Source organism: Bradysia coprophila, assembly GCF_014529535.1.
Source record: "Bradysia coprophila strain Holo2 chromosome X unlocalized genomic scaffold, BU_Bcop_v1 contig_35, whole genome shotgun sequence".
In the NCBI taxonomy this organism is placed as follows: Eukaryota; Metazoa; Arthropoda; class Insecta; order Diptera; family Sciaridae; genus Bradysia; species Bradysia coprophila.
In genome coordinates, this window is record NW_023503325.1 from 989,992 (window position 1) to 1,016,942 (window position 26,951).

The following is a 26,951-nucleotide window of genomic DNA, read 5'->3' on the forward strand; positions in this document are numbered from 1 at the left end:
TTTTCATTGCATCAAATTATTTAATTAACCAAATTGTCACAAATTTAATACAAAGAGAAATATCATAAAACTTCAAAATGACACGGCACGGAAACGAATTACTTTTATCTTGTGCTCTTCATTTTTCACGGAAACGAGATCTAACCGCTGCCGGCAGAATTCTTTCTGGTCGTACCATTTGGGAAACCGGCAAAGTTCTCTTTACGCTCACTACCACCGAATCCATTGTAAATTGTACCGGACGGTTGAGCTCCAGACACGGGTCTACTCAACTTTCGCGGATTATTAAATATGGTTAACTGTTGCATGTAAAAGAAAAGAGAATTTGCAGACATTTAAAGGGAAGAATCGGTTACAACTACACTTACGTTACGAAAAGCGCCATGAGGAGCCTCTGCTTCAGCTTTTCGCTTCCTATGTAAAAGAGGTGTTAATCCAACGTTGCTCTGTCTTATGCTGAGATACGGCGATCCAGTTCTGGGGGTCGTGGAAGTTGACAATTGAATGGAGCGTGATGCTGGTTGCGAAGAATGAATCGTTGTTGCTGGAGCCGATGCGGCGGCCTAGATTAGCGACAAGTTTTGGATGAAACACAGATTCTCCTGCTACAAAGAAAAGAAAACAAGTTCTACGATCTGTTCCCTTTTCTCTGTTAGTAAATACAACAAATTTTGTCATTTTGTGCAGAATAAAGCCAATGAAGATCTACGTAGCCATTTCGTTGGCTAGTTTCGTCTATTGATACTGATACATTTACGCTCTCTCATTGTTCCCGTCGAGTTTGTTTGAATTATCAAAAGAGTAGAAAGTGACGCAAGTCTGTGTATACCTCCAGAACAGCGTACAATTTTGGTACAATTTTTTGGTTCAAATTTTTGTTTTCACAATTATTTCGTACAACCGCAGAATGCGTCACCTGCAACGATATCAGTTGTTTTGGAAGCATATACAGGAACTTGCGTCACTTTTTACACAGCTTTTCCTGAAAGTTGACCCTTCCACCTCCACTTCCATTGGCAACGTCCTCTAGAAATTCTTGAAATGGTTTTGGCAATTCCTGAGTGTCGCTCCACTGACGAAGTAAATAGCCTCAACCAGTCCGAAATATGCATCTGCACTGATAGTGAATCGTCAATCTAAGCTCACCGTATGTTGATTCACGCTTCGTCAAAGAATGTAAAGACATGCTGAACGGACTTGGCGAGCGTAACCGTGTAGGAAAATGGAAATGACTGACGAAAGCTGTCGAGCTGGCGAATCTAGGATGGGACAGTGACCTTATAGGACCGTAGCCAAAACTAGGGCTGTCTAAGGAAGCTAGGAAAACTTTTGTTGCACAATGGCTGCAACAAGAACATCAACAACTATGGACGGCCTGCCAAGGAGAAACTCATACAAAGTTCTTCCGGCCAGTTGTGAACGCATTAAACTTACGAGATTGGAAATAAGGCGAGTAGTTGGTGCAATCACGAATCACTGCAAGCTTAACGATTACCTCCACAGAATAGATCGATCCTCTCTTCTTGTGGTTTTGCACTTGAGACTGTACTGGTATCATGAACTCCAGGATGACGGTCTACCATCATTACATGGCAAGTGCCTCAACGATTTCTTATCGAAAACAGGGACGTTTCCCTGATAGAAATGTCATAAAGTAGGGAACAAAGAACCTGCAACTTTTTTAGAAACGTAGTTTGTGCACGAAAATAATTGTAGGGAAACATAAAGAGTTTTGGCAGCTTGAGCTATCATAACATGCGTGCGCTGTTTTCTCCTAAAGCAACAAAGCTGTGTCTCATTAACCGTAAACCGTTATTTCTACGTCTATTAAGGCTACGTTGATACGGGATGAAGTACACAATTGCTTGGCACATTTTTTTTTTTGGTTTATTCTGCGCAAAGCGACCTCTGTTCGTTAAGTTGAATTCGCAGTCGTCCGTTTTACGTGACGTTTCTATTGTTTAGATGACTTTTGCATTGTTTTAATTTCAACTGTCAAACAAACTGGAAAACGGACGACAGTGAATTCAATGTTATACTGACGTTATATTGAGAATTTTCACAAATTTCAGTACGACATAATTCACTTACCTCGTTTGCAGTAGTATTTAGATCATTAGACCGTTTCAATTGAGACAACTAAAACGAAAATCAGAATTTGTGTTAGAAAATAGTATATTTCAACTTAGCCCAATACACACAAGGTGCGTACGTACACTGAGCGAGAAGCCAGAGGGGATTATACACCTTGTGTGGGTTGGGCTATTTTGAACTACATTTTACTGTAATAGATGAGCGTGTGTTGGTGAAAAGGTCGCAACCGATTTATTTCTTCACATCTCACATCAATACACTCTCACCGTATGCAGTAAAGAAAATTTATGTGAAAATACGTACATCGTCTTGTAATTTATAGTTATCGCTTTCCAATGTGTTAATTTTCTCAGTTAGTTGCCTGGAAAAAAAACGAAACGTACAATCAACCGTAAGTCCAGACCGTAATATCTGGCGTGGGCAGCAGGCCCGTATCTTGTGCTAAGGTTTAGTGGACAAAGCTTATGAATACTCTGAAATCGCTCTCTGGACGGCTTGATCGACATTGATGGACCCGTCAGTAACGTAATTTTCGTCGCCATCGCTCAGACATGCAGCGATCACGACGTTGACGAAACAACAGCAGTTCGAACAGCAGTTCGATTATCAAAATGCTTAGCAGCAGAATTGGTGTCTCTTATGTCGGGTCATGCGTGAATATTGTGAACAAGACGGAATGTTGTCTTGTTATTGACAAAACGGATTGTGGGTGCAATTGTTGGATGTACCCGCGACTTAGCGTTACTCGCATTTCACCAGTTTTAAGCAATTGGATTCATACTAACGAATTTACTGTGCGGCACGTATGAGTTGTGTGCTTGTCTGCTCATAATCTTACATGGGAGAATCTTGGAATTGTGGAGCTGATAGGATACGTGGCACGAAAGTTGGTCCAATCGCTTTGTCGATATATGATCAGTTTAGACGAATCGGTTGCGGATATTGTTGGTATAGAGAGCATGAGAGCATTAAAATGTGAATGAACGTTAATGGGGTTGAAGTTTTCGAGTAACAGTAAAATGCATTGATGGTCCATAGCATAGGATAGATTGCGACAGATAATTAAAAATGGAATTCGAGGCCGGAATGTTTTCCAGCAAATTTTACAATTTGATCGAGCTATGACAAAGTTCAAAAATGGTGAGTCTGTTGTAGGGTTTCCCGATCGAAAATTTCAAAAAGAGTACGTCTGGGAACCCTAGCCTGTTGGAAATTGTTTTTCTAAGAAAATTATTTCACAAAAATCATGTGGATTGGCTGCATCTGCATCCATAATGCAGCAACACTCACATCTTCCAGAATGTTATTTCAAATTAATTACAAAAAACAATAGATTTATCGAGGAGAAGCGCCTCAGGCGAACTTTTTTATGTTATTTAAATCAGCTGGTCAACTGATTGTCTTGATCTTGATCCTGACTTGTAGTAGTCTGGTGAGATTATTGAAGTCTCATTTTAATAGTTTTAGGTGATTTTTGGAGTTGTAAATCGCTGAACGTATTTGCTAGTCTGCTTTGGAGCTAATGTATCAGGGAGGTGCGGGAAAACAGGAAAAGTAGGAAATTTTGCAGTTTTTCTTGCTTTCTCACCAATAGCTACTGTTGTATGCATAAACTCGATTTTCTTAAAAATTAAATATTTCGTCTCGTCTAGTCAATACCTTTCATTTGACATATCGCATACCATTTTTGAGTCTACACATCCAGAGTTTAGCTCAGCGTGTTTTGCTTCTTTTGGCTGTTTTTCACTGGTTTTTCAAGCATTTGTCTGAATTTTTTAGCTCAAAAATAGTGTGCGATGCGAGGGGTGACGCACTCGGGATTAAATGGATTTAAATCCATTTAATCCCATGTATTTCTTGGATTAAATGTATTAAATGGATTAAATTTGAAGAAGTGCGTGACCCCTCGGTGCGATGTGTCAAAGGAAAGGTATTGACGAGAAAAATCAGAAAATTTAATTTTTAAGAAAATCGGGATTGTACAAACAACAGTAGCTATTGGTGAGAAAGCAAGGAAAACTGGAAATTTTCCTACTTTTCCTGTTTTCCCGCACCTTTCAGAGATAAATTTATCGGAGTCGTCAAATATTGACAGAAGAACGACCGACTTTGTAACTTTCAAATAAATAATGACAAAGAACGTAACGGACGACAAGACTCGATTCGACTGTAGAAATATATGTTTTATAACATTAGGTGACTGTCCTGAACTAATCATTTCTACAGTAGTTTCAAATATGACGCTTTGATTTCAAAACCCAGCCCAACCCGAAATTATTTTATTTTTTTAAAACTTGACTTAGACTCAACCCGAAGTATTCACAATCCACCCGCCCAAAACCCGACACAACCCGTTCATCTCTAACTGGTGGAATCGTTCTGTGAACGATCGGTGAGGTCGAGCAATTTTAAAGTAACCGAGCATGACTTTAGTCGCTCAATTTTTAACGAAATATTTGAAGAAAGACAGACGTACCTGATGACGTTGACGAGTTTAGCATTTTCTTCTTGGCAATTTCGTCGGTTGTTTTGTGCCTCATCTCTGCTTCGCTTAACTTTTACGAGCTCCCTGGAAAGAGCACAGACGGTCAAGAAAATGCAAAGTTAAGTTGAAAAAAAGAGTCGTACCTTTTACATGTTGAAACTAAAGTTGCCAGGACTTTAACGTCCGATTGACCTTGTAGAATTTCTTCAACTTCAAGACTAACACTCGAGTCGATGATACTTTTGATATACTCTAAGTCTTTCGCTTCTTGCATCTTTACGTTAAGTCCTGCTTCCACCGCACGCAACCGATTCAACTCACTCTTCTGACTAGCAATCTGAGAGTTGGCATTTTGCAATTGTACCCTGGTCAATTCGAGTTGAGCGTCCAATCCCAAAATAGTTGATTTCGTTTCTTTATGCTTGTCGCGTAACTTCGTTATTTCAGTCTTTTTGGCATCAAGATTGGATCGCAGATTGTTCACTTCCAACTGTGCGTTATCCAAGTCTAGTTGAAGCGAATCCACATCGACCGATGAGCTGTTTAATTCGGCGCTGAAGTACAAACGACGCACTTGTCTCTCATCGCATCGGGCTCGACATTGTGGGCAGGTCTTTGATCTAAATTTTTTTTTGATTTATTTGATGCCAATCGGTGAGAACAGTAACGTATGGACAAACGAACTTACTGACGAAACCATCGAACTAAGCACGGCTCGTGAAATACATGGCCACAGGAAGCCGCATTAGCAGCCTCGGTAAAACTGAGACTAGCCATGCATATTGTACATTGTATAGCCATGTTTCTGGTCGCTCCTGTTCACATTCAGAAAAATTGAAGGTAAGTCAAATAATGCAAAAATAACTGTAAATTGGAAAGAGCATTTCATTTGAACACAAAGCAAATTGCAAACCTTAGGAAATTACTGTCAATGCGATGGTCAGAGTTTTAGTTGACCGGTTATCGTCTACGATCAATTTTAAGTTTTTTTTTTGATCCAATGATGTCCAAAATATTAAATAAATCAAAAAAAATAAAATTGAATGGATCAGACGTCTGTATTCTAAATAAAAGATCAACAACTGCCATTAGATTCTTCCAAGGCCGTCACACAATGCCGACTATGTCAAATGAACATATGGTCAGTCGTGTTGCAAAAACAGTGTTCTACGCCAATTTTCATTTTGACTCATAATAGGTTTCTTCCATCGTACGGTAAAAACGAATTTTGACATGCCGAAAACAACCGACCGTCATCCACAGAAGCAAACATAACCGCAACTTAAACAAATTTGTTCGTTAAAACTTCAAAGTGAGGTTGTGTTGGCTCTTCTGTGGATGACGATTGACATTCTGAATGGCTTTGGAAGAAACATGTAGTTACACTCCAAGGCTGTATACTTTGGAAAAGGTCACGCAGATGCAGACACACCACGTTTCACACAGCAAATTCACCACGCCATACAAATTAAATTTTGGTGAATTTGTTTGTATGGAAAAGGTGTGTTCCCGCGTATCTAATAAAACAGCGATCTGCGTGACCTCCCCAAAGTATACAGCCTTGGTTACACTCGAGAGTTGACAAGATGGCGCTTTTCTATGAAAATTGCTATTAAATATCGCCACGATTTTTTGTTTGGCGATTCGTCACATCTTGGCGTTTCTTCACAATTTGGCAGTTTTTCATGGCAATTCATCATTTTCGGTTGATTTGTTAAATTATCCAGAAAAATGAACGTAATGTGAAGAAACGCCAAGAAAAATCGCCAAAGTGTGCGTAAAGTCGGATTTTCAATTCTTTATCTTTCTTGGAGTTTCTACGTTATCTTTCGTGAAAGCGAGAGGGAAACAACAAGGGCGAATGGTGGGACAGGCTGCATTCGTCATTGGAGCGAATCGAATGAGTGGAACGAACGAGCGCAAATTATGAACGAATGACGAGAAAATGTGGTCGAATGGAGGAAAATCTGGGCGAATGAACAGTAAATATGAGCGAATGAATGGAAAATACAAGCAAATAAATGGAGCGAACGACGGGAAAATGAAGCGAATATAGGGACAGGTTTTTCCGTTGTTGTTTTCCCCTTACGTAAAAGGATAGTTTCCATAGGGTCAAACAAAACACATTTCCGTCACTATTTGTAAAAGTATAGTTTCCTTAGGATCAAACAACTTTTCTTCACTTTTTGTGAAAGGATGGAATCACTAGCATTACATCGAACATAACGCCTTTGCGTTATCTTTCGTAAAAGAATAAATTCACTAGGATCGAACGAGATCATCATCATTTTTTGTTGATTGTTCCATACCACAAAAAAATCGCCAGAGTGTGAAGAAACGCCAAAGTGTGAAGATTCGGCGAAACGGCAAATTTTCTATTTTATTAATGTTTCTGGGCGTTTCTTCACACTTACTTTGCCGAGTTTCCTTGGCGATTTGACTTTGACAATTCTTCGCAGTAATTTTAATTGAAAAAATAATGCAAAATGAAGATGTTTTTACATAATTTTCGTGCCGAAAAGTTGTTTGCTTTTAGAGGAACAGTGCAAAGCACCTAGCAGGGTAATAGAAAAAAATAAAGTAGTACTTTAATCGAAGTATGCGAATATTTCCATACCTTTTTTTCTTAATGTCATTGCAAAATTACCATTAAAGCTGCTAATGCCATTATTGGTATCAAAATACTACTCTATTTGACGTGTAAAAACCTCTATTACCCTGCTAGGTGCTTTGAACAGTGTCATTGACATTTCACAATAATACCGGCGACCGGCGAGGATAAATTAATCAAAATTAAGCAAACTGTTTTTGGAAGGGGTGTTCTACATTTGAAAATGTGCTAGAAAGAGACGCATGTAGTCGTCACGCGTGAAATACTTTATGTATGATTCCTGATTCAATCTAATAAAGTATAAATCAAAGTATAAAAACACTAAGTGTTTAATATACTTTTCATGTGTCGGGGCCGAAAATGATGGAGTTTTGAGAATTTTCTCTCGTTTCGTTCGGGCAAACAATCGTCCAAAACAGATACACAAATAACTATTGGATGTAAACCTGGTGTTGTTTAATGTCAACCTAAAGGACATAGATGTTTTGTAGACTCCTTTTAAGTACTATTTTAAGTAGGTCGGCTACACCTCTTCTTGTTTCATTGGCCCTTTAAACTAGAGCGGTGTTTTTTCTCGTTTAACAGAAAATTAAATAAAAACCCTAAATTATCGTATCAGCAAAACGCTAACAACACCGGCTGTCGCAGTGCTGTCAATGTTATTATTTTTAAAGGATTTGGTAACGTATTGGTAAGAACACCATACCATACGGAATTGTTATATAACTTACCAATAGAAATACTGATGGGCACAGAAAGTTTAAAAAGAAACTCAGGTTCTGATTCAATCTTAATTATTTACTGAAGATTAAAAAAAAAAACTATTTTTTACATGCTTTTGTGCTCCCAAGTGGATTATTAAAAACATTGAGGGAAAATAAGAAAACAGGTTTAGGTTTCAAAAGCATGTAAATAGTACATTACGTCCGTGGGTCCAAATTTTTATTTTGGCGAGTTGGGACGTTAAAGATCCCATAGATGGAAGGGAAGAGTGGTATTCCCACACGTCAAAATAAAAATTTGGACTAATGTACATACTGTGTTTTAAGCGATAAGGCAATGTAAATGGATATTTCATTTGAACAAAGCGTGATTTACGTTGCCGGAACACGTAAAATCTTATCTTGATCTAAGGCTTGAGATTGACCTATTACCAACATTTTAGGAAAATCTATAAAAACGTTTAGGGGTTACGAAATGTTCTTTTTTCATAGGAACTAAGTGACTAACGAACGTAGAAAATTTCAGTTGTCTATACACCAGAAAATTTTAACTTTGAAAGTTTTGTTCCCTTTACTTACCCACCCACAGTTTCTCAATCCACATAAAAGACTTCGTAAAAATGTCCTCTTTTTTTGAGTAAATTCGATACTCACAGAGTGCAAAATTTTCGCTGCGCGGCGTTAGCTAGCAATCTCAAAAATACAAGTAATTTCTTGTCTCAGAAATTTTCACTCTATCCGCTCGTCTTCTTCATCATCTTAATCTTTTTAAAATATTCTTTTACACATGAACGTAAAAGTTAGTAATTTTACAAGTGGGAGAGTAGAGTTGTGTCAGATACCAAATCATATTTTTTAAGAAATTTTGAAAAGCCAAAAAGAAGTCCGAATCGAGTAATATTCGGTGAATGTTATCACTGACAATGGGACATATTGTACAACGGATTTGGAATTCTTTACTTTGGTGTTGGTGTTAATTACACAATAGCAGCACAAAGTGCATGTACACTGGTTATAATTTCTCGCTAAAGTATAGTTTCCACTTAAAAAGAACACTCCGTTTAGCCTCCGTCTACATGACAGTTGTAAAATAAAACAAAAGAACTGTCACGCAAACGGAGCGGAAATTGAATTTATTTCAATTTTTTACTCCGTTTACGTGACAGTTACTTTGTTCTATTTTATAACTGTCATGTAAACGGAGGCTAAACGGAGTGCTCTTTGTAAGTGGAAACTATACTTAAAAATTCACTTTTCGACCTCGTTTTTGACGTCGAGATATCCTCTTTTTCTAAATTGACAAATGGGAATTCTATGTTACACGCCCATTCATACTGCTGTATCTCGCGTATAAATGTATGTGTAATCGAGCTATGTTTTGAATTTGATTTCATATGGATTGTATTTGAAGGTTGAATAACGTTTAAAACATAAAAAAATTTCGAAGCTAACTTCATCGGGTGTACACGAAATTTTGCATTTTTTCATTTAAAAATCAAAATTTTGAATTTCAACATCTCAACATCTCAATATAATCGTTACCGATTTTGACGTGTGATAATTCGTTGGATGCCTAGACAAATTACCAAGTTTGGGGTCATTAGAGCAAAGGAAGGAGAGGGGAAGTAAAAAATTTACTGCAAATATGATCCTTAGTCACTAAATAATTTGTTGTCTAGGACTTGCGTCACGCCCGCTTACTAACGTGTGGACATGATATTAGAATATTCAGTGTTATGTATGCCATTCGCGTATTGTATGAATGAAGGTGCATGTACGTACATTGTACACTCGAAGCACCGTTTCGTGCAGCTAATAGCCGTTTCTATGACGATTCCATCGAATCAGAAAAAAACAAAACCTTTAACAATGTCCGTTTTGTGTCTAGGGCCAAAATATTCGGGCAAAACGCATTTACTCACAAAATTGACGAAATCGCAGTTGGGTGAAAATGCAACATCACCGCACATAGTGCCCACAATCGGAACAAACATATTTTCGATAAAACTGCCCGCGAAACAGAAAACTACAACCAAACAAAAGTCAAGTGTTTATGCCCAAGTGCGAGAAGTTGGCGGTACAATGGCACCAATGTGGAAGAATTACTTGAACGATGTGAGGAAATTGATGTACGTTGTGGATACTTCAAATCTATGCCAGATATCAGCTGCGGGTATCTCATTTCGATAATTATGCTTTTCGTCCCACTCAGTTCAGAAACGTTTCAGGTGTTCTCTTGTATTCGCTTTTGGCTGATCCCCGGTTACAGCATGCTAAAGTCATTATAGTGTTGACAAAAATGGATTTGGCATACAGACAAATGCGGAACGAGGCTCTGTTAATGCTGCAACTGGAAAAATTGAAAAAACAGATTCGCCAAGAAGTTACAGTCGTCGAGACGAGTGCCATTCTGGATACTGGTAAAGAGAAAATCTTAGATTGGCTGGCATCATAGATTTTACACAACAATTCGTTCGAACTCTATCCGCTTTATTTGCAACTAATAATTCTAAGCTAAATTAAACTTCATCCACCAACTTGAATCTCTGATGTTGTTCTTCCGGCACAACGTTAAAATATTTTTTATAAATAGTCTGACCTTCACGGCCCGCATAATGCCGTTGAACCCAGTTGTGATCCCAATTCGGATCGATTTGTTCGCACGTTACATACACTCTTCCATGGTCCATTGCAAAAAGTGTACCGTTTCTACCGAGACCGACCTGCAAAATATTATTGTGAGAATACCAATAAGGACTAAACGTAACGTACGATATGAGAGGCTCAAATAAGCTTTGTGATTGGTGTTTTGCAGTTTTATTTGTTTCACATCGTTTCGTCATGATTGCACTGAAAATTCGACAAGTTTCAGAAGAAGAGATGAGTTTCTGACAAGCCTGTCGGATTGATGAACTCACCATTTCCTCAACAAGTTGTCATTTCTTCCCCTTTTTACATTTTGTAGAAAGAATATTCAACAATCTTCTCAAGTATACTCTTCGACTTACTCGTCATTTCACCAGACACTCACCGTTTCTTCAGTCGTCTATACCCATGAATTTTCAGTGCAATCGATTATGCAGAAAGCCTATACGCCAACAACTTACATTTAAACCGGGATGAAATCTTGGCGTTCTCTGCGTTGCCAGAATTGTACTGTTCGAAACGTAGTGACCATCCTGGACTCTCCATCCACGATGTTTCGGACGTCCTTGATTTTTGGTATTCCTTGTACTGCCGCCAGCTTTTTTGCTGGCATTGCGTATGATTGCTATTCAACATCAAATTAGTAGGAATCATTTAGTGGTTACTTTGACAGCAAGCAGATATTTTCCGTGAAATAGTAACATGTGTTCTTTTCACTATTTCCCAAAAAATATCTTTGTCAATAAACCTACCAAAGGCGGGCGTAAACACAGCGTTTTTATTTAAAAATAAGCCGAAATTCATTTTGTTACAATCTATATTTCGATGTGATCTGTCAAAAAGCGAGATCCATATGTTGACATTTTGACACATGACTTTTGTGTATGGGGGTTACAGGCGTTACAGGGGTTACACTAGGTTCACTTATTTGCTTAACAATTTGAACCGACCCATTACGCTTTCAAACAAAAAACTTCGAAAAATCAGTGAAAATCATTATCCGATTTTTGCATTCCGATCGACGAAATGCAATCAATAAATTCTGTTTGTGTATCCGTTTTGGACGATTGTTTTTAGGCAATTTCGCCTCAATGCGTACTTTCAATCAAGTGAATATGTGCTTTCGTGACATATGAGGACCGAAAGTAAAATGATGACAGTGACATTTACTTTCGGCCCGCATGGGGCGAAAGTAAAATGATGACAGTGACATTTACTTTCGGCCAAAGGCCTGAATTTTTGCAGTATTTGGCATAAAATAGTTATTTTCATTAATGTGTCGGGCCGAAAATGAGGGAGTTTTGAGATTTTTCTCTGGTTTTCGACCGGTATCCGTTGTGGACGGTAAATTTCGCAAGTTGTTGCCCGAACGAAGTGAGCTAAATAAGCTAAATAGGTGTGGCCTCCGTGTACGTGACAGTTGTCATTTCAAACAATGTATGAACTGCTAACTGTCATACAAAAACGGATGACTCTGAATTCAAACTAACTATAAGGTGACCTCACAGTCGTCCGTTTTACCTCCGTTTACATGACGTTTCTATTGCAGGCCTCCCACTCCTCATAATTTCCTTATTTTTGATAAATCCTCCGAATTCCTCCTTATTTTTCAATATTTCCTCAATTTTCCTTATTTTTCATTTGATTCTCTGCCAAAATTTTATTTTTCTCATAAAAATTCCAAAATTGAACCAAAATTTTAGCTCAAATGTGAAAAAGACGTTGGGTTCTACCTGAGCGTAACTGACGTTTTTCAACTTTATTTTGTTAATTGGCCTTTTTCGAGTTCGTCGTTAGTACTGAGTACTGTGATACTGAAATTAATTGCGGCTTGCCAACTTTCGGCACCCTGGACTTTACTTAAATAGTCGAGGAATGCCTCCAAATAAATTTCTAAAAATCCAAAACTGAATTCTAGATTTTTAGATTTGGATGTATTCCACGACTATTTAAGTAAAGTCCATGGTGCCGAAAGTTGACAAGCCGCAATTATTTTGAATTTGTTAAGATCTGAACGCAATTATGTTCTCCTTTCCAACGTTACCAAACTCGCAATGCATTTGTTACAATCCAAATTTATTCGAACGATATCCTCCGAAAAGTATTATTTCGAGTATTACTGACTAAAACCCCAGTCAACACTTGAGCGTTAAACAAGTAAACTTTCGAAAAACTTGCATTCGTAGGAACTACACTCGAAAATTCGTTCCCGGCGGCCGTATAACCCAAGTATATAAACACTGAAGGTAATGCAAATCCGCAAGAACACACGGATCCAATGTTTCGGGTGAATACAGTTTTTATAATGTTGAACACAAGTCAAATTCACTTTGTTAAGTTGCAACACATGCCAAAACTCAATACTTAACAACGCAGTTCCAACAACATTATCACGTCAAACGTCACGGATAGAACATGTCAAATCTTATATTCACCCGAAACTTTGGATACGTATTTCTTGCTTTTCCCTGTGGATTTGCGTTACCTTCAGTAGATATAACCCAATTTATTGTTCATATCTTCGGAACAACGTCATCACATTTTTCAAAAATAATGGCCGTAAAGGCTAGTACACAGATCGAGAAAAATGCGTCAAAAATGCAATGAACGTCAAAACAAGGTATGGCCTAATGTCAAACTTTATATGAAATCGCTATAGTTTCATTGGAAAAATGGACCCATGCAAAATATGACATAAAATGTATGAGTTATCTGTCAAATAATTTGTAAGCACCTAATGTTTACACTCTGACTTTGAAATATTTGACTTTTCGCATTTTGCAAGCTTTTTGCAGTGGTCCATTTTGCATGTATTTTTCAAGAACTGTGTACTCATCTTAAGGGCGAGTACACAGATCGTGAAAAGTGCATGAAAAATATTTGCAATATCCATCAAGCGTGTAAAATATTGACAGATAATGTATGAGACAAACGCCAAATATTTTACACACTTGATGTAAACTCTGATTTTGCAAGCATTTTTCGTGTCTTTTCGAACTGTGTAATCATCTTAGATGCATGCAAAGTTCGTGAAAAATGGTTGAAAAATCAACTCTGCAAAATTGTGGAAAAATGACGGCGCGAAGTTTGAAATGAGCGAATTAATTTTTTTGTTTTATGTGATTAATTGATAATTTATTTGTTGAAGTTCATTATATCGCATCCCAAAACGAAAAGGAAATAATTTCATCTAATATACTCAATGAATTACATAAAACAGAAACTTTACATTTCAAACTTTGCTCCATCATTTTTCAATATTTTTGCAGATTGTCAATTTTTGCGAAGAAAACATACTGAAGGTAACGGGAAACAAGAAATAGAGACCCCAAGTTTCGGGTGAATATGAGATTTGTTATGTTGCTACTTATGTTGCAACAGTGACATTTAACATAATAATGTTGGAACTGCGTTGTTTAGTATTGAGTTTTGCATGTCCTACAACATAACAAAGTGAATTACAATTGTGTCCAACATCATATAAATGAGCTTAACTTTGTTTAATATGAAATTTTAAAACTGAAATTTGAAGCTGAACCCATAAAAATGCTCTCAGTAATTTGTTCCAAGGTTCTGAAAGAACAGGTTAAGACACTTTCGAGTTGATCACGAATCCGGTGGAATCAAAATTTTGCCTGTTGCGTTAATTAGGTTCGAGAAACGATAATGACGATTTCACCTTAAAAAAGTTGTTTTCATGTTGACTTTTCACACAACATGTAATGACAACAAAATGTTTGAGAAAATTTGATTTCACCTTCGTGAGTGTTTTAACCTGTTCTTTCAGAACCTTGATTTGTACGAGCCTTATTTTTTTTTTAAAGTAAAACAAGAAAGAAAGTCTAACGCCACATAGTCCGTCAACACTGTGTATCGTAAACATTTCAACGATTTCAACACTATCTGAATGTCATAGAAGAAATGTCATATAATGTAAATATGTCATAATATGAGAAACTGTTTCACTGCAGTTCATAGATATGGCCTCCAGGCTGCTAATTTCGTCGAAAGAATTAATAAAATCGTTGAATAGACTCAGTTTAACCCGACAAATTGCTACGAATTTCCATACCAAATGTGAACCGTCAAATAGGTCGTTGTTGGAAATCCAACCACCGACTATAACATCGATGCGGCATACTAGCTTCTTTAACAAACGTACAGTTAACCTAAAAAACTTTCCTATTTTCGCTCATTTTAACGTTATGTAATTTGTTGTCATCCTCCACAGTATCTGCTGATCGACTATGGACCGGCTGTCTATCTGTCAGTAATCCTGGTAGGAAGAGAGGTCGTGCGAACCGACTCGGTAAAAAGAAAGACTTAAACAAGGGTCAAGTGATCGGTGTGGGAAAAACCAATATGGTGTGGCCGGGACTGAATGCTCCGGTTGTCCAGGGACGGGAATTAATTAAACAACGAAAGTTACCGGAAAATCCCGATTGGTATGTTGAACAAACATGCAGATTAGTGTGGGAGATTTGAACTAGAGTTGACCCCAAAACCTTTGCTTTCAGGGAAGGAAATCTTCGAAATGTCAGAGACAAAATGTCCGGAAAGAAAAGATTCAAACTGAGTCCTTTAGAGCGTGGATGGGCAGGAGGGAAAGCGAACGGTCGAAGTATGGGTCCGCCGGATCCAATTGGTGGTTATAAATTTGATGAATTCGATTCTCGGATCTTGGAATTAAAGCTGGTCTTCATCATGAAGGGTAACCTTGGACGGAAGCGACGTCAATCCGCGTTCGTTGTAGTGGGCAATGGAAACGGATTGGCTGGATTTGCCTCTGCTAAATCGGTGGAAGGTAGAAACGCTTTACGAAAGGCTAAGAATCGAGCTGCCCAGAAGCTCATGAATATCAAAATACACAACGGACACACCGTCATGCACCCGTTCTTCTGCCAATTCGGATTAACTAAAATTTACGTATCCATGAAACCGCCGGGATATGGACTAGTGTGCCATCGTGCAATAAAAACCATATGCGAAATGGTCGGCATTAAAGACATCCATGCCAAAATTGAGGGTGCGACAGGCGTCCAGCATGTGACAAAAGCCTTTTTTATGGGATTACTGCAACAGCGCACCCACGAAGAAATCGCCGAAGAGTCGGGCTTGCATCTCGTTGAAATGCGTTCGGAAAACGATTATTTTCCGAAAATTATAGCCAGTCCAACGGAATGTCGCAAAGCCGATGAGATTCCTAGCAACGAAAATCTGGACTTTACCCAATACATGATGAACGGCAAGATCATTCACAAAAAAAAGAAATTTCCACCATTCTTCACCAAGCATCGGTCGTGGGATATATACTGTCGCAAGCAGGAGAAGATTCGAAACCAGGACAAGGTGAAAATCGACTTGAGCGTACGTTACGGCGAAGTGCGCAGTTTTTACACAGACAAATATCCAGAATGCCGACAGACGCCGAGTAAACCGAGAGACGCGAAAGAGGCAGAAGATTAATTAATGAAAATGTGATTAAGACAACAAAAAAATCGTGTTTCATAGGGGCCGATCTCACGTTTGCTATTAAATACACAAAATATTGAGAAACGAATTTTGGTGAAAATGCTTAAACGTTGGTAGGCGTTGTTGATGATGTTAAATGTTAACATAAACTGTCGCTAAGTTATCAGAGATTGTAAACATTGATAAGACATAAGCCTCTGTGTCAGCATAGTAGGGATGAAATAGTCTTCTTTGTGATAATATCGTCTGCTGACTTCTTTGCGATAATATCGTCTGCTGAGCGATAATATCGTCTGCTGAGCGATAATATCGTCTTCTGGACGATAATATCGTCTTCTGGATGATAATATCGTCTTCTGGATGATAATATCGTCTTCTTGATGATAATATCGTCTTCTTGATGATAATATCGTCTTCTGGGCGATAATATCGTCTTCTGGACGATAATATCGTCTTCTGGACGATAATATCGTTTCCTAAGCGATAATATCGTCTTCTGGACGATAATATCGTTTCCTAAGCGATAATATCGTCTTCTAAGCGATAATATCGTCTTCTAAGCGATAATATCGTCTTCTAAGCGATAATATAGTCTTCTAAGCGATAATATCGTCTTCTAAGCGATAATATCGTCTTCTAAGCGATAATATCGTCTTTTAAGCGATAATATCGTCTTCTAAGCGATAATATCGCCTTCTAAGCGATAATATCGTCTTCTGAGCGATAATATCGTCTTTTAAGCGATAATATCGTCTTCTAAGCGATAATATCGTCTTCTAAGCGATAATATCGTCTTTTAAGCGATAATATCGTCTTCTAAGCGATAATATCGTCTTCTAAGCGATAATATCGTCTTCTAAGCGATAATATCGTCTTCTGAGCGATAATATCGTTTCCTAAGCGATAATATCGTCTTTTAAGCGAATATATCGTCTTCTAAGCGATAATATCGTCTTCTTGGCGATAATGTCACCTTCTGGGTCTGCTTTAGGTCTGCATTTATTACTCGGTTGTACCTGTGGTTGATAATAGAAAAATGTTTGTGGTCGATTATGGTATGTTTCAATAGTTATTTGTTCACCTTGGGAAGAAAAATTGGAAAACTAAGTCGGAAAGGGTCGCAAGTCACTCGAGAAAATGAAAATTCCTAGCTAATTCCCCAGGTTTCACAACCAAGATTCCTGAAGTTTCAGCTGAGGTGATAAAATGACCATTTCCTCCCCTGCGTTGTGAAAACGTTTGAAAGTCCAGCAATCAATGAATAAATGAAAAATCACACTGCTATTAAACATACATATGCGATGCAATAATATCGCCCAGAAGATGATGATATCGCTTTCTGTGGTATAATGATAGTTTTTTCGATCAATAATATCATTTCTGGGCGCCGATTTTCGTAAGTTCAAATATTCGTAACTTGACAGTTGAGTGGATAAAACTCAGAACTGTCAAGTTACGAATTCTTAAAGTTACGAACGTATGAGAATTGAGGCTCTGAGCGATAATATTGTCCAGAACTGAACATTTTCGTCTTCTGGTCGATATTATCGTTTTACATATCCACAGATCCCGTAAATTGTTTTTGACGATTTTCGACCCCTTATCAGTATTTCAGTCCGAAATTTCAACTGAACTGAAATTGCGCCATAATTTTATTTGAAAATTACAGCGAAGTTCAGTGGATTTTTCCAATAACGACCCCAGTGTCATATCCTCTTTTACGGCGGGAATTGCCGCCATGACTGTATTCACGCCGTTTGAGTTCCGTTTTTTGCCTTGACAGTTGGAATTAAAACTATGCAAAAGTCATCTAAACAATAGAAACGTCAGGTAAAATAGGCAAAACGGACGACTGTGAATTCAACTTTACCCACACATGTTTTAATTTTGAATTTTCAGCGGACCTACGATGTCAATTAAAATTGATTTGCTAATCTAGACAATAAGATGTGATTCCAACGTTATTTCGAAGTGACAAATTTCATCCACAGAAGGCCCTCCACCTCAACTTTCATGTTGACGTAATGACAGCAATGTAAATGTCGCTTTTCTATTTCTATTCATTTTGCAGATTGTCAAAACAAATTTCGGAGGACGGTGCAAAATGCATGAAAACAGTTGCAGACATTTTTGACGGTCTCCCGCGTGCCTAACTTTGATTACGCAATTTAAAACAGTGATTAACCGTGATTACTTGGGATAAAAGACTGTTATACATTAAAAAATCACGATTTGTAGCTGAATGGCGATGTTTCACCATGTTAATCACTGGTTAATCACGGTAATCACTACGTAATCATGTTAATCAAAAGAAGTGAGCTACCCTTCGGAAAAATAGGTTTCGAAATACACTCGAAGTGTACTTTCCTCGTGCTCTCGGCGGTATACTTACACACCTTGTGTGTATTGGCCTATGAAATATACTATGGCAGATGACTCATACAGTCATACTTGTTATGTCAATATCCCGCAGCTCCCACTGGTATAATGTCATCGGTATTGTAAAGTATTCGTCATAACGTTGATATGGTTTATATTTATATGATACCATTAACCTTACCGATGCAAAAACTATATGTATACCAGTTTGACATCGACATTCGGGAGTTTTGTTTTCAATTAATTCCATATCTAAAACCAATTTTCGTATCGTCGCCCAGAGCTACTTACAGAACATTTACATGAAATTAGCTCGAAAATGCTGTCAAAAATAGAGTTCGATGAATGCTTGAAAGACTCGCCGAAATTCAGGTAATTAATTCGAAACTAACACTTTGTTCAACATTTCATCACAGCGGAGAACATTGTTGTTGTTGTTGTTGTTCCATTTACTCCCTTTAAATATTCATACAATTCGTTCACGATTTTTAGAGCATTCCTTGAAGAAGAGGAAACAGTGATCGATCATTTAGAACAGAAATTGGATAAAGCAATTAAAATGTGTACGATCGCTGTAGATAGTGGAAAAGAGTATGTCAAAAATCAAAGGTAAAAGATTGGAATTTCTTACATTTAAGGAGGTCTGCTGTAACATTGGTCCATTGTTGTTTTTAGCGCCTTTGCCACGTCTCTATGGGATTTACGAACACATTTCCAAGAGGATACATCTGCACACAATGCACTGGGCAAAATAATTCATTGTCTTCAAGAAATGAACAAGTTTCACACAATTTTGCTGGATCAAGCCAGTCGAACTGTGCTGAAAAATTTAACTTCCTACGTCAAGCAAGACATTAAAGAGGTGAAAGATTTTAAACATTTATTTTCCAAAGTTTCGGAAAGTTTGGACACTGCCTTAACAAGAAACGCCCAAGCCAATAAGAATCGTATTGCTGAAGTGACTGAATCGGCAAATATCCTATCTGCCACAACTTCTTGTTTCCGCCATACCGCACTGGACTACGTGAATTTGTTGGTGATGCTGCAATCGAAAAAGAGACCGGAGATTCTTTGGACGGTAAGTCAAATTCAAAATCATGTGAATCAAAATATTAATTGGTAGGCGTACAGAGGTGGGGTCCTGATACTATAGATAGAGGTGTGAGACGGGACGCCTTACCTTTTTTGTCATATTTTGAGATAAATATGCATTTTCGGACCCGCGTGAAACCTTGCTCGTACTAAACATAGACTTTCACACATCGATTGATATTAGTCAAAAATCTACACCACTCACACCACTTGCACCACACACAACACTTGCACCACTTGCTTCACTTACACCACTTGCACCACTCACACTCAGCACAAAAGCTTTTTTTTATTTCCGTGTTCAGTTTTTTAAGTTTTTGACACAGTTTAGGCATTGCTACTTTCTACTCAACATTGGTGACTGGAAGGGATACTCTACCCGACGTGAATTTTTATTGAAAAATTTGAAACGTTTCATCTGCAAAACCATTTCCACTCGGGACCCGACACTCGTAACACCCGTCATTTTCGCGTTATGTTTCTATGTTTCGAAAACATATTTCGACTTCTCGAATTGGTCCGAAAAAATACGATTCTATGAGCGGATCTAATGATAAACAAATGAACGTAGATTTTAGGTAGACAGGAAATCTATTTTGTGCTACAAAAAAAAAACTCTTTTGTGGTGGAGATATCGTACAAACTCAATGAAACTTGTTAATCAGTGGGATCGCCATCAGATGAATTCAGTGGTATCACAATTTTAAAATTGACTTCTGTGACATAAGTCAACGGTACAAAGAAATTAGTGTCATATAGAAATCTACTCTTTGCTGTCTCAACACTGGACAATGACATATACAATGATTCGACGTTTCGTGTGTGTCACGGTCACCACTTCTTTCACAGTTCGGATCTTCACTGGGTCAAATCTTGTTCAGGTGGTATCTCAACTTAACACGACTCGTCAACACTACTATGTCATTTGCCTGGTTTGCTTATTGCGTCTCACCAAAAGCTCCTTCGCTTGCTTTCAACTTTGCAGCTCCTCTGATATCTCTCTTCCGTCTTCTTCAGAAGGGGCACTACCGTACTAACGGTTAATCCTAACGTCAGCTCCGAGCCTGCACAGCCAACTTCACTGTTCTTGCTAATTCCACGATACCTCGATTCGTTACCGATACCAGAGAAACTCAATTCTTATCCGATGAGTTTTCCAGGTACACTCTACATTTGAGAACCGATTTATCTGAAAATTTGTAGGATTCTTAATTCACTGAACCAATCAACACCTTTTTGCCCGCCGTCCCCCGAGTTTGTGAGTTAAAAGTGTCTCTGACTTGTAACATTGCACTTTTATAAATCAAAAATTGCGTACACACTTGGGTCCCTCTCCCTCCTCACCTTTTTTTTCGCTGAGTGAGCATCTCTAAACAACCACAATTGTTTTCCACTTACTCAGTGAGTCGAACTCGACATGTTACAAATGGACTGTGGCCTTACTTCGTTCGGTCTACAACTCGCGAAATTGCCTAAAACTTACCGTCCACAACAGATGCGTATGAAACTATAAGACCGCTGCAAAATTTATATTTCGCCGACTGTATTGTATTGTGTAAAACTAGGATTGGACACGTACAGCTGTTCATGTTTAAGTAAGTTGAAGTACAAGATTTGAAATCAACCGATTAAAAGTCTTTGAACGATGGAAGTAATAGACCCGAATAAAAGGCTATAAGCTTTTTAATATAATTCTTCTTCCTGTACGTCGTGTATGCGTATTGATGAAGTTTCTAAATTAGCAAAATATTTTCAGCTCCTAAGCTACTATCAAGCGTGCAATACTTTCTACCACCAGGGATCTGATTTGTGCAACGATTTTGAACAATTTTTCAAAGGACTCGCCGATGATGTAATTTTTTGAATTTCATTTTCGCCGCATTAAAACAGCATTTACGTTAATGTTCTTCAGATTAACGACATGCGCGCCGAATCGAAAGCTTTGGAGAAAACGATGCAAAATCGTCATATGTGCGTTAGCAGTTTTGTCGATGATAAATTGGAAAATCAGAGCGATAATACTCAAATCCCAAAACAAATCGAGGGTTACCTATTCAAACGTACGTCGAAAGGATTTAAAACGTGGAATCGACGATGGTTTTATCTGTTTGACAATCAATTAGTTTACAAGTAAGTAAAAAACGATAAACTAGTCTGGGCTGCCATGTCATACAAAGTCGTCGCGCTCGCTCACTAGTTTTAATGAATTTTGACTACTGACAACGACAACGACAACCCGGGCGTTCTGTTTTAGAAGAAGAACAAGAAAAAATTTAGTCCGAAATGTTTGACCACTTTACGATATCCAGTAGACTCGTGAGCGAGCGAGACGACATAATACCCTGGACTAACCGCTTAGATAAGAGCACCCGCTTGGATCGTCGATAATTTGAATTTCATTTTTTTATAGAAAAAGGGGTGACGGAGACGTCCCAACGGTAATGGAGGAAGATTTACGCATATGTACCGTTCGACCAGTTAACGATTCTGATCGACGGTTCTGTTTCGAAGTCATATCTCCAACAAAGTGTGTGACTACAATTAAGATGCTTAACCGGCCTATTCACACCTTCTATGTTACAGGTCACATATTCTTCAAGCTGATTCGGCTGAAATTCTGCACCAATGGATATCTGCATTGCATAAAGGTATCGGGGCTGCTATCAACTGTGGTCAGTTGAGTAAAGTAGATCAGCTAACGCCGGTAGGCTCTTTGCCGGGTGCAAGTAATTTCAAAAAAATGTGAGGAAATGTCTCCTAACCAGCCAGTACCCAATCTCACACCAATCCCCTTGTTTCACAGTAACTGGGAGCAATTTCTGAAAATACCCGGAAATTCTCAATGTTGCGATTGCCGTCATCCAGAGCCACGTTGGGCTTCCATTAATCTTGGTATAACGTTGTGCATTGCTTGCTCAGGTGTCCATCGCAGTCTGGGCGTTCATCACAGCAAAGTTAGGTCGTTAACGCTAGATGCTTGGGAACCGGAAATTGTAAAAGTTATGATGGAACTGGGCAACGAAATAGTGAATCGTGTCTACGAAGCTCAAGTGGATGAAGCAGTAGTTAGGGCCACAGAAAATTGTGACGGTACGATCCGAGAAAATTGGATCAAAGCCAAATATGTGGAAAAACGTTTTGTTTTGCCAATGGATAGTGGATTGACGAAACGAAATGATGGCGGTCATGAATTGTCTCTTCCACGGACAACGGTTCGGAAATGGAGTGTTCGGAAATTGAGAAGACGACCGAAAAGTAAATCGAAAGAGAAAATGAAAGCATGCGACGAGGAAACGGCTAGTACGGCGAGTGGAAAAAGTGGTGACTCAAGTGGAAGTGTATTGGTCATTGGAAAGGATCTATGTAATTCGGCGTTGAAGGAAGATTTTGCGTTGAGTTCGGATCAGGAATCAACTGGAGGCGAAGATAATTTGTTTGGTGAGTTTGATAGATTGTTGACCTCGTTCTCATAACAACCTAACGAAACTACTTATTAACAGAGGACGAAGACATATCGAGCTTAAACCCAAATTTACTGCTATATAAGTCGGCCGGCGTACATAACCTTCCTGTTATGTGTCAAGCATTTGCTTTAGGTGCAAGTAAATCTTGGACTAATATAAATGACCTAAACCGAACAGCATTACATCAGGCTATACTCTCGGTAAGTCTAGCAGTGTTTTTGATATGAGAAGACAAAGAAATTTCAATTTTGATATAAGGCTTATAAGTTCCATTGTTCAATGCATTGATCAGAGACAATGAACTGCTGAAACACGTAAACTAAGACGAAAGAATTGTCAGAATTTAACAAGGTACCCAGCTCACGATCCGGAGAGAGATTAGGGCGTCACTTCTCTTTTCTACTCTACCAATAGAGAACTATTTCACTATTTCACTGAACGATGTCGCCGCAACCAAGCCAATGTCAATCGAAATTCATTAAGTAAAAAATGTTCGAAATTTGTTCAAATTTGGTTGACCTATTTGCAAAAAAATGCTGTGCGTCCTGGTTCACACCAAGGGCCCTAACTCACGAGTCGGTCATCCGATTTTTATAAACTTTTTGTTTTGCGGATGGTAAAACCGCTGTAGAAGCAGTAGGGACGAGTAAGTCGAAAGGGTTTGAAAGTTTTAAACGACTGTGAATATTCTCCAGATAAATGATCGAGAGGGTGAAAGTCTCTATTTTGGTCGAGTCTCAAGATATTTGCTTCCCTTCCTCCCCCACCAAAATCGTGTTTTTCAGCATACTTTGGCTTACCAATGCCAAAATACAAAAAATAAAAATAATTTTTCATCTGGAAACTCTCACGAAAGTTTCCTTGGACGTAACTTGATGGAAAATTGATGGTGGTCCGTAGCAGCTGCCCAAGATCTAATTCTTCAAATTTTCGCATTATACGTGGTTCGCGGTACACCGTGCAAGAGCCAATTAAAACTCTTTGTTTATTTTAAATTGCACTAAAATATTCCAAGGTTGATTCCTAAATTTTGGGATGACAGATGATTCCACTGGCACTTCCCAACTTCCATCGGATTTTTAATGGATTTGTGTTATTTTCGATATAAGTGAGGTGTTTCAAGGTTAGTTCCTAAATTTTGGGATGAGAGATGATTTATCTGGCACTTCCTAACTTCCATCGGATTTTCGATGGATTTTGGTTATTTTCGATATAAGTGAGGTGTTCCGAGGTTGGTTCCTAAATTATGGAATGACAGATGACTCCTCTGGCACTTTCTAACTTCCATCGGATTTTTTGATGGATTTGTGTTATTTTCGATATAAGTGAGGTGTTCCACGGTTGGTTCCTGAATTTTGGGATGACAGATGATTGGTACTTTCTAACTTCCATTGGATTTTTCGATGGTCGTGACCACGCGACCAAGGAAAGTCTTGCTCAGAATTTAGGTCTCTTTGACATTGGCAAGCCATACTCAATACATAGATACTGCCGGTCTGCGGTTTAGTTATTGTTTTATATGAAAATCTCTTCTCAAGCAATATTCGTCGATTTGCCTTTTCAACAGGGTTCGGTAATGGCCTGCGAATATCTACTTTTAAATGGCATTCCAATCGACTCAGTGGACGATAATGGATACACAGCCTTACATCTAGCTACCGAAAAGGGGTGCACTTCGCAAGCATATCTGCTTTTAAAGCATCGTGCAAAACATGACATCGAAGCCAATGACAGCAAACGTCCCATTGACATTGCAGTAGACAAAGCAAATGCTGATATAGTAACACTGTAAGTATTTTGGGGTGGTGAAACGGTGGAGTGGTGAAACATAACGCAAATTGATTCCTTGATAGATTACGTTTAACAAAATTGCACGAAGAAATCGGAGTAGAGGAGCAGGGTAATGGTGAAAGCGATACATACAATCATGTGATGAGAGATTTCTCCCAAATGGCCGTCAATCAACCGCAACGCTTACAACGAAATCCCAAAACAAATGATCAATATGATGATGATGTAGAGAATGATTGATTCAATCCGTGTGATGTTAATTATTGTGAAATAATTTTAAGTAGAAACATAATTTGTAATTGAACATTTTTGGATGTGCTATTGTAAGGTAACTGTGCGGAAAATGACCGGCTTGTGAATTTTTAAATAATTGTTTGTCCAATTGGGGCAGTTAGGGAGTGGGGAACAAAGGAGCTTCTCAATTGAAGCAACCTCCCAAATCTCTTATCTATTATTGTTGTCCAATGTGCAAACATTGTCACAGAATTTTAGGAACGAGCTGCTTTCAAATTTTAACATGAGAGGCTAAGTGTGTCTGCTACTGCTTCTTACTTTCTTTCTTATTTATTACAAGTTTTGAAAAATGTCTACAATAGTCCGAACCTCACCTGTAATTACCTGGCAGTTGAGAAGCTTGCTTAACCTCACATAATGGTAGGTTGCTTTATAATCAGTGTTTTAATGGAAAAATGGTAAATTACATTGGATTTGGTGTAATGAATTACATGAGAGATCAATTTGTGATATGAGCCGAACTCACAAGTGAGGTTTAAAGTAACAAGCTTTGGAAACGGTTATTTTGACAAGTGTAGAGTTTGCATATCCGAGCCGCAGGCGAAGCATGCAACTACCCTAGTCGAAATAACAGCCTCCAAACCGGGATTCACTTGGAAGAGCTGACATTTTGGATTTAGCAATATGTCAGGATTTAGCCCATTTCAAGGGAATGCGTTAAAATACACGAGTAGTTGGCGAGTTCACAAATTGATTTCGAGGTAATGAACTACTTCCACCACATCCAATGTATGCTATTTTAATGCCAGCCTTATATACCCATGCAAACCAAATTCGTTCCTTACATACAGTTTGTGGAAGGTAGAATTCAGTTGGAACACTCAAAACTCCTTCCTCACACAGTTTTGTAGCGGAATGTGCGAATAGCATTTTTGATAATATACTGCTTGCGAACAATGACTTTTTAATTATTTTCAAGAGTTTTAATATGTCGCGTGCGAATAGTGTTCATGTTGACTATTTGCACTCGGATGCAAATAGTCACTTCGTTTGAGTAAAAATTGGCTAACATTCTTGCATGACCCCCTATAGACAAAGTTAGCCATTTCAATTTCAAACAGTTACCACAAAGTCCATTTTTGGTTGCATTATAGTTTGTTATGACCATTTTTAAAAGAAGTATTATGTTATCCAATATCAATTGTTAATGTTATGAAGAATGTTCGTAAATGTATTGTAACATATAAGTCGACTTAGAAATTGGATGTTTTAACGGAGACAAATTGTTCAATGAGTTTCAGTTTTGTCTTGAGCTAGGGGTCGTTCAAACGTTCGTTCCATTTTGAAGCGGGTTAATAGCCTCAATAATGTTGCAAACACATTTATTGTTTGTGAAGGCTGAGACATTGTAGAAGTTGAAACAAACAGCATGAAAACACGAACACCCTTACAGTCCAATTCGAATAACGTTTAACACTTGAAAACGCTAAAATTTCAAGTTTTTTGTCAACTTATATGAACTCTTGTGCATTCACGCAACATTGTTATGTTTGCATCGAGTTGCTTAAATTTTTTATTTGTAAAAAAATATTTATTTTACTTCCAAAATAAGTAAGATCTGCTAAAAGGAATTATCTTTTTATTCCATCATTTTCACAATCAACATTCTTAATTTAATTTATAAATTTTATTTTATTAAATAAATACATTCTAATAATCAGTAAGAGTGATTTTTCTTCGACAAAAATTCATTTATTATCAGCATTCGTACATATTTGTCAATTTCTACAAATAGCAATTTGTGCGACAATAGACGCTATTTAATGAATGTACAGAGTTTCGTTACGATATGTGACTTAAAGGCTTAAGAGCAATGGACCCTTCTCAAATGTGTTGCCTACATTTAGGCTGAAAAATATTCGTTTTTTGACCCATAATCTATTTTTGAAAAAGTAAAACCT

General features: G+C 38.0%; 5 protein-coding genes and 1 long non-coding RNA gene across 6 annotated transcripts; 4 read left to right on the plus strand and 2 right to left on the minus strand.

Moving 5' to 3' along the window:
• Positions 1–5,707, minus strand: LOC119069503 (E3 ubiquitin-protein ligase TRAIP-like). Its single transcript, XM_037173577.1, has 8 exons — positions 5,493–5,707; positions 5,268–5,394; positions 4,723–5,199; positions 4,571–4,663; positions 2,398–2,455; positions 2,092–2,139; positions 369–563; positions 1–299 (listed from the first exon to the last, which is right to left on the minus strand). Exons 2-8 carry the CDS (start codon positions 5,378–5,380, stop codon positions 141–143), a joined length of 1,143 nt encoding a protein of 380 aa, XP_037029472.1. The 5' UTR covers positions 5,381–5,394; positions 5,493–5,707; the 3' UTR covers positions 1–140.
• LOC119069523 lies at positions 4,083–26,712 on the plus strand. Its single transcript, XR_005086346.1, has 3 exons — positions 4,083–4,095; positions 4,517–4,526; positions 26,419–26,712. It is a non-coding gene; the product is annotated as an uncharacterized LOC119069523 (long non-coding RNA).
• LOC119069512 (ADP-ribosylation factor-like protein 16) lies at positions 9,653–10,393 on the plus strand. Its single transcript, XM_037173589.1, has 2 exons — positions 9,653–10,085; positions 10,141–10,393. The coding sequence occupies exons 1-2, from the start codon at positions 9,653–9,655 to the stop codon at positions 10,365–10,367; spliced, it is 660 nt and encodes a 219-aa protein (XP_037029484.1). The 3' UTR covers positions 10,368–10,393.
• Positions 10,386–11,419, minus strand: LOC119069517 (39S ribosomal protein L27, mitochondrial). Its single transcript, XM_037173595.1, has 3 exons — positions 11,311–11,419; positions 11,020–11,183; positions 10,386–10,635 (listed from the first exon to the last, which is right to left on the minus strand). The coding sequence occupies exons 1-3, from the start codon at positions 11,360–11,362 to the stop codon at positions 10,432–10,434; spliced, it is 420 nt and encodes a 139-aa protein (XP_037029490.1). The 5' UTR covers positions 11,363–11,419; the 3' UTR covers positions 10,386–10,431.
• On the plus strand, positions 14,486–16,118 carry LOC119069499 (28S ribosomal protein S5, mitochondrial). Its single transcript, XM_037173570.1, has 3 exons — positions 14,486–14,716; positions 14,790–15,003; positions 15,076–16,118. Exons 1-3 carry the CDS (start codon positions 14,539–14,541, stop codon positions 16,022–16,024), a joined length of 1,341 nt encoding a protein of 446 aa, XP_037029465.1. The 5' UTR covers positions 14,486–14,538; the 3' UTR covers positions 16,025–16,118.
• Positions 18,617–25,945, plus strand: LOC119069482 (arf-GAP with coiled-coil, ANK repeat and PH domain-containing protein 2). The gene is made up of 11 exons (XM_037173549.1): positions 18,617–18,781; positions 18,902–19,018; positions 19,085–19,487; positions 21,258–21,353; positions 21,414–21,631; positions 21,912–22,028; positions 22,085–22,243; positions 22,305–22,939; positions 23,002–23,165; positions 24,533–24,753; positions 24,819–25,945. Exons 1-11 carry the CDS (start codon positions 18,729–18,731, stop codon positions 24,994–24,996), a joined length of 2,361 nt encoding a protein of 786 aa, XP_037029444.1. The 5' UTR covers positions 18,617–18,728; the 3' UTR covers positions 24,997–25,945.
• Positions 26,713–26,951: the final 239 nt, after the last annotated feature.

What these genes read in the sequence shown, in the direction of transcription:
- LOC119069517 (XM_037173595.1), bottom strand. Translation starts at nt 11,362, where the DNA reads ATGAATTTCGGCTTATTTTTAAATAAAAACGCTGTGTTTACGCCCGCC. An exon ending in TGTGTTTACGCCCGCCTTTG is followed by an intron (nt 11,184 to 11,310) that starts GTAGGTTTATTG and finishes GATGTTGAATAG; the next exon opens with CAATCATACGCAATGCCAGC. An exon ending in GATTTCATCCCGGTTTAAAT is followed by an intron (nt 10,636 to 11,019) that starts GTAAGTTGTTGG and finishes AATATTTTGCAG; the next exon opens with GTCGGTCTCGGTAGAAACGG.
- LOC119069482 (XM_037173549.1), top strand. Translation starts at nt 18,729, where the DNA reads ATGCTGTCAAAAATAGAGTTCGATGAATGCTTGAAAGACTCGCCGAAA. An exon ending in GAGTATGTCAAAAATCAAAG is followed by an intron (nt 19,019 to 19,084) that starts GTAAAAGATTGG and finishes TGTTGTTTTTAG; the next exon opens with CGCCTTTGCCACGTCTCTAT. An exon ending in GACAATCAATTAGTTTACAA is followed by an intron (nt 21,632 to 21,911) that starts GTAAGTAAAAAA and finishes ATTTTTTTATAG; the next exon opens with AAAAAGGGGTGACGGAGACG.
- LOC119069512 (XM_037173589.1), top strand. Translation starts at nt 9,653, where the DNA reads ATGCCATTCGCGTATTGTATGAATGAAGGTGCATGTACGTACATTGTA. An exon ending in ATGCCAGATATCAGCTGCGG is followed by an intron (nt 10,086 to 10,140) that starts GTATCTCATTTC and finishes GAAACGTTTCAG; the next exon opens with GTGTTCTCTTGTATTCGCTT.
- LOC119069499 (XM_037173570.1), top strand. Translation starts at nt 14,539, where the DNA reads ATGGCCTCCAGGCTGCTAATTTCGTCGAAAGAATTAATAAAATCGTTG. An exon ending in TACTAGCTTCTTTAACAAAC is followed by an intron (nt 14,717 to 14,789) that starts GTACAGTTAACC and finishes CATCCTCCACAG; the next exon opens with TATCTGCTGATCGACTATGG. An exon ending in TTACCGGAAAATCCCGATTG is followed by an intron (nt 15,004 to 15,075) that starts GTATGTTGAACA and finishes CTTTGCTTTCAG; the next exon opens with GGAAGGAAATCTTCGAAATG.
- LOC119069503 (XM_037173577.1), bottom strand. Translation starts at nt 5,380, where the DNA reads ATGGCTATACAATGTACAATATGCATGGCTAGTCTCAGTTTTACCGAG. An exon ending in TTAGTTCGATGGTTTCGTCA is followed by an intron (nt 5,200 to 5,267) that starts GTAAGTTCGTTT and finishes AAAAAAATTTAG; the next exon opens with ATCAAAGACCTGCCCACAAT. An exon ending in TAAATACTACTGCAAACGAG is followed by an intron (nt 564 to 2,091) that starts GTAAGTGAATTA and finishes TCGCTAATCTAG; the next exon opens with GCCGCCGCATCGGCTCCAGC.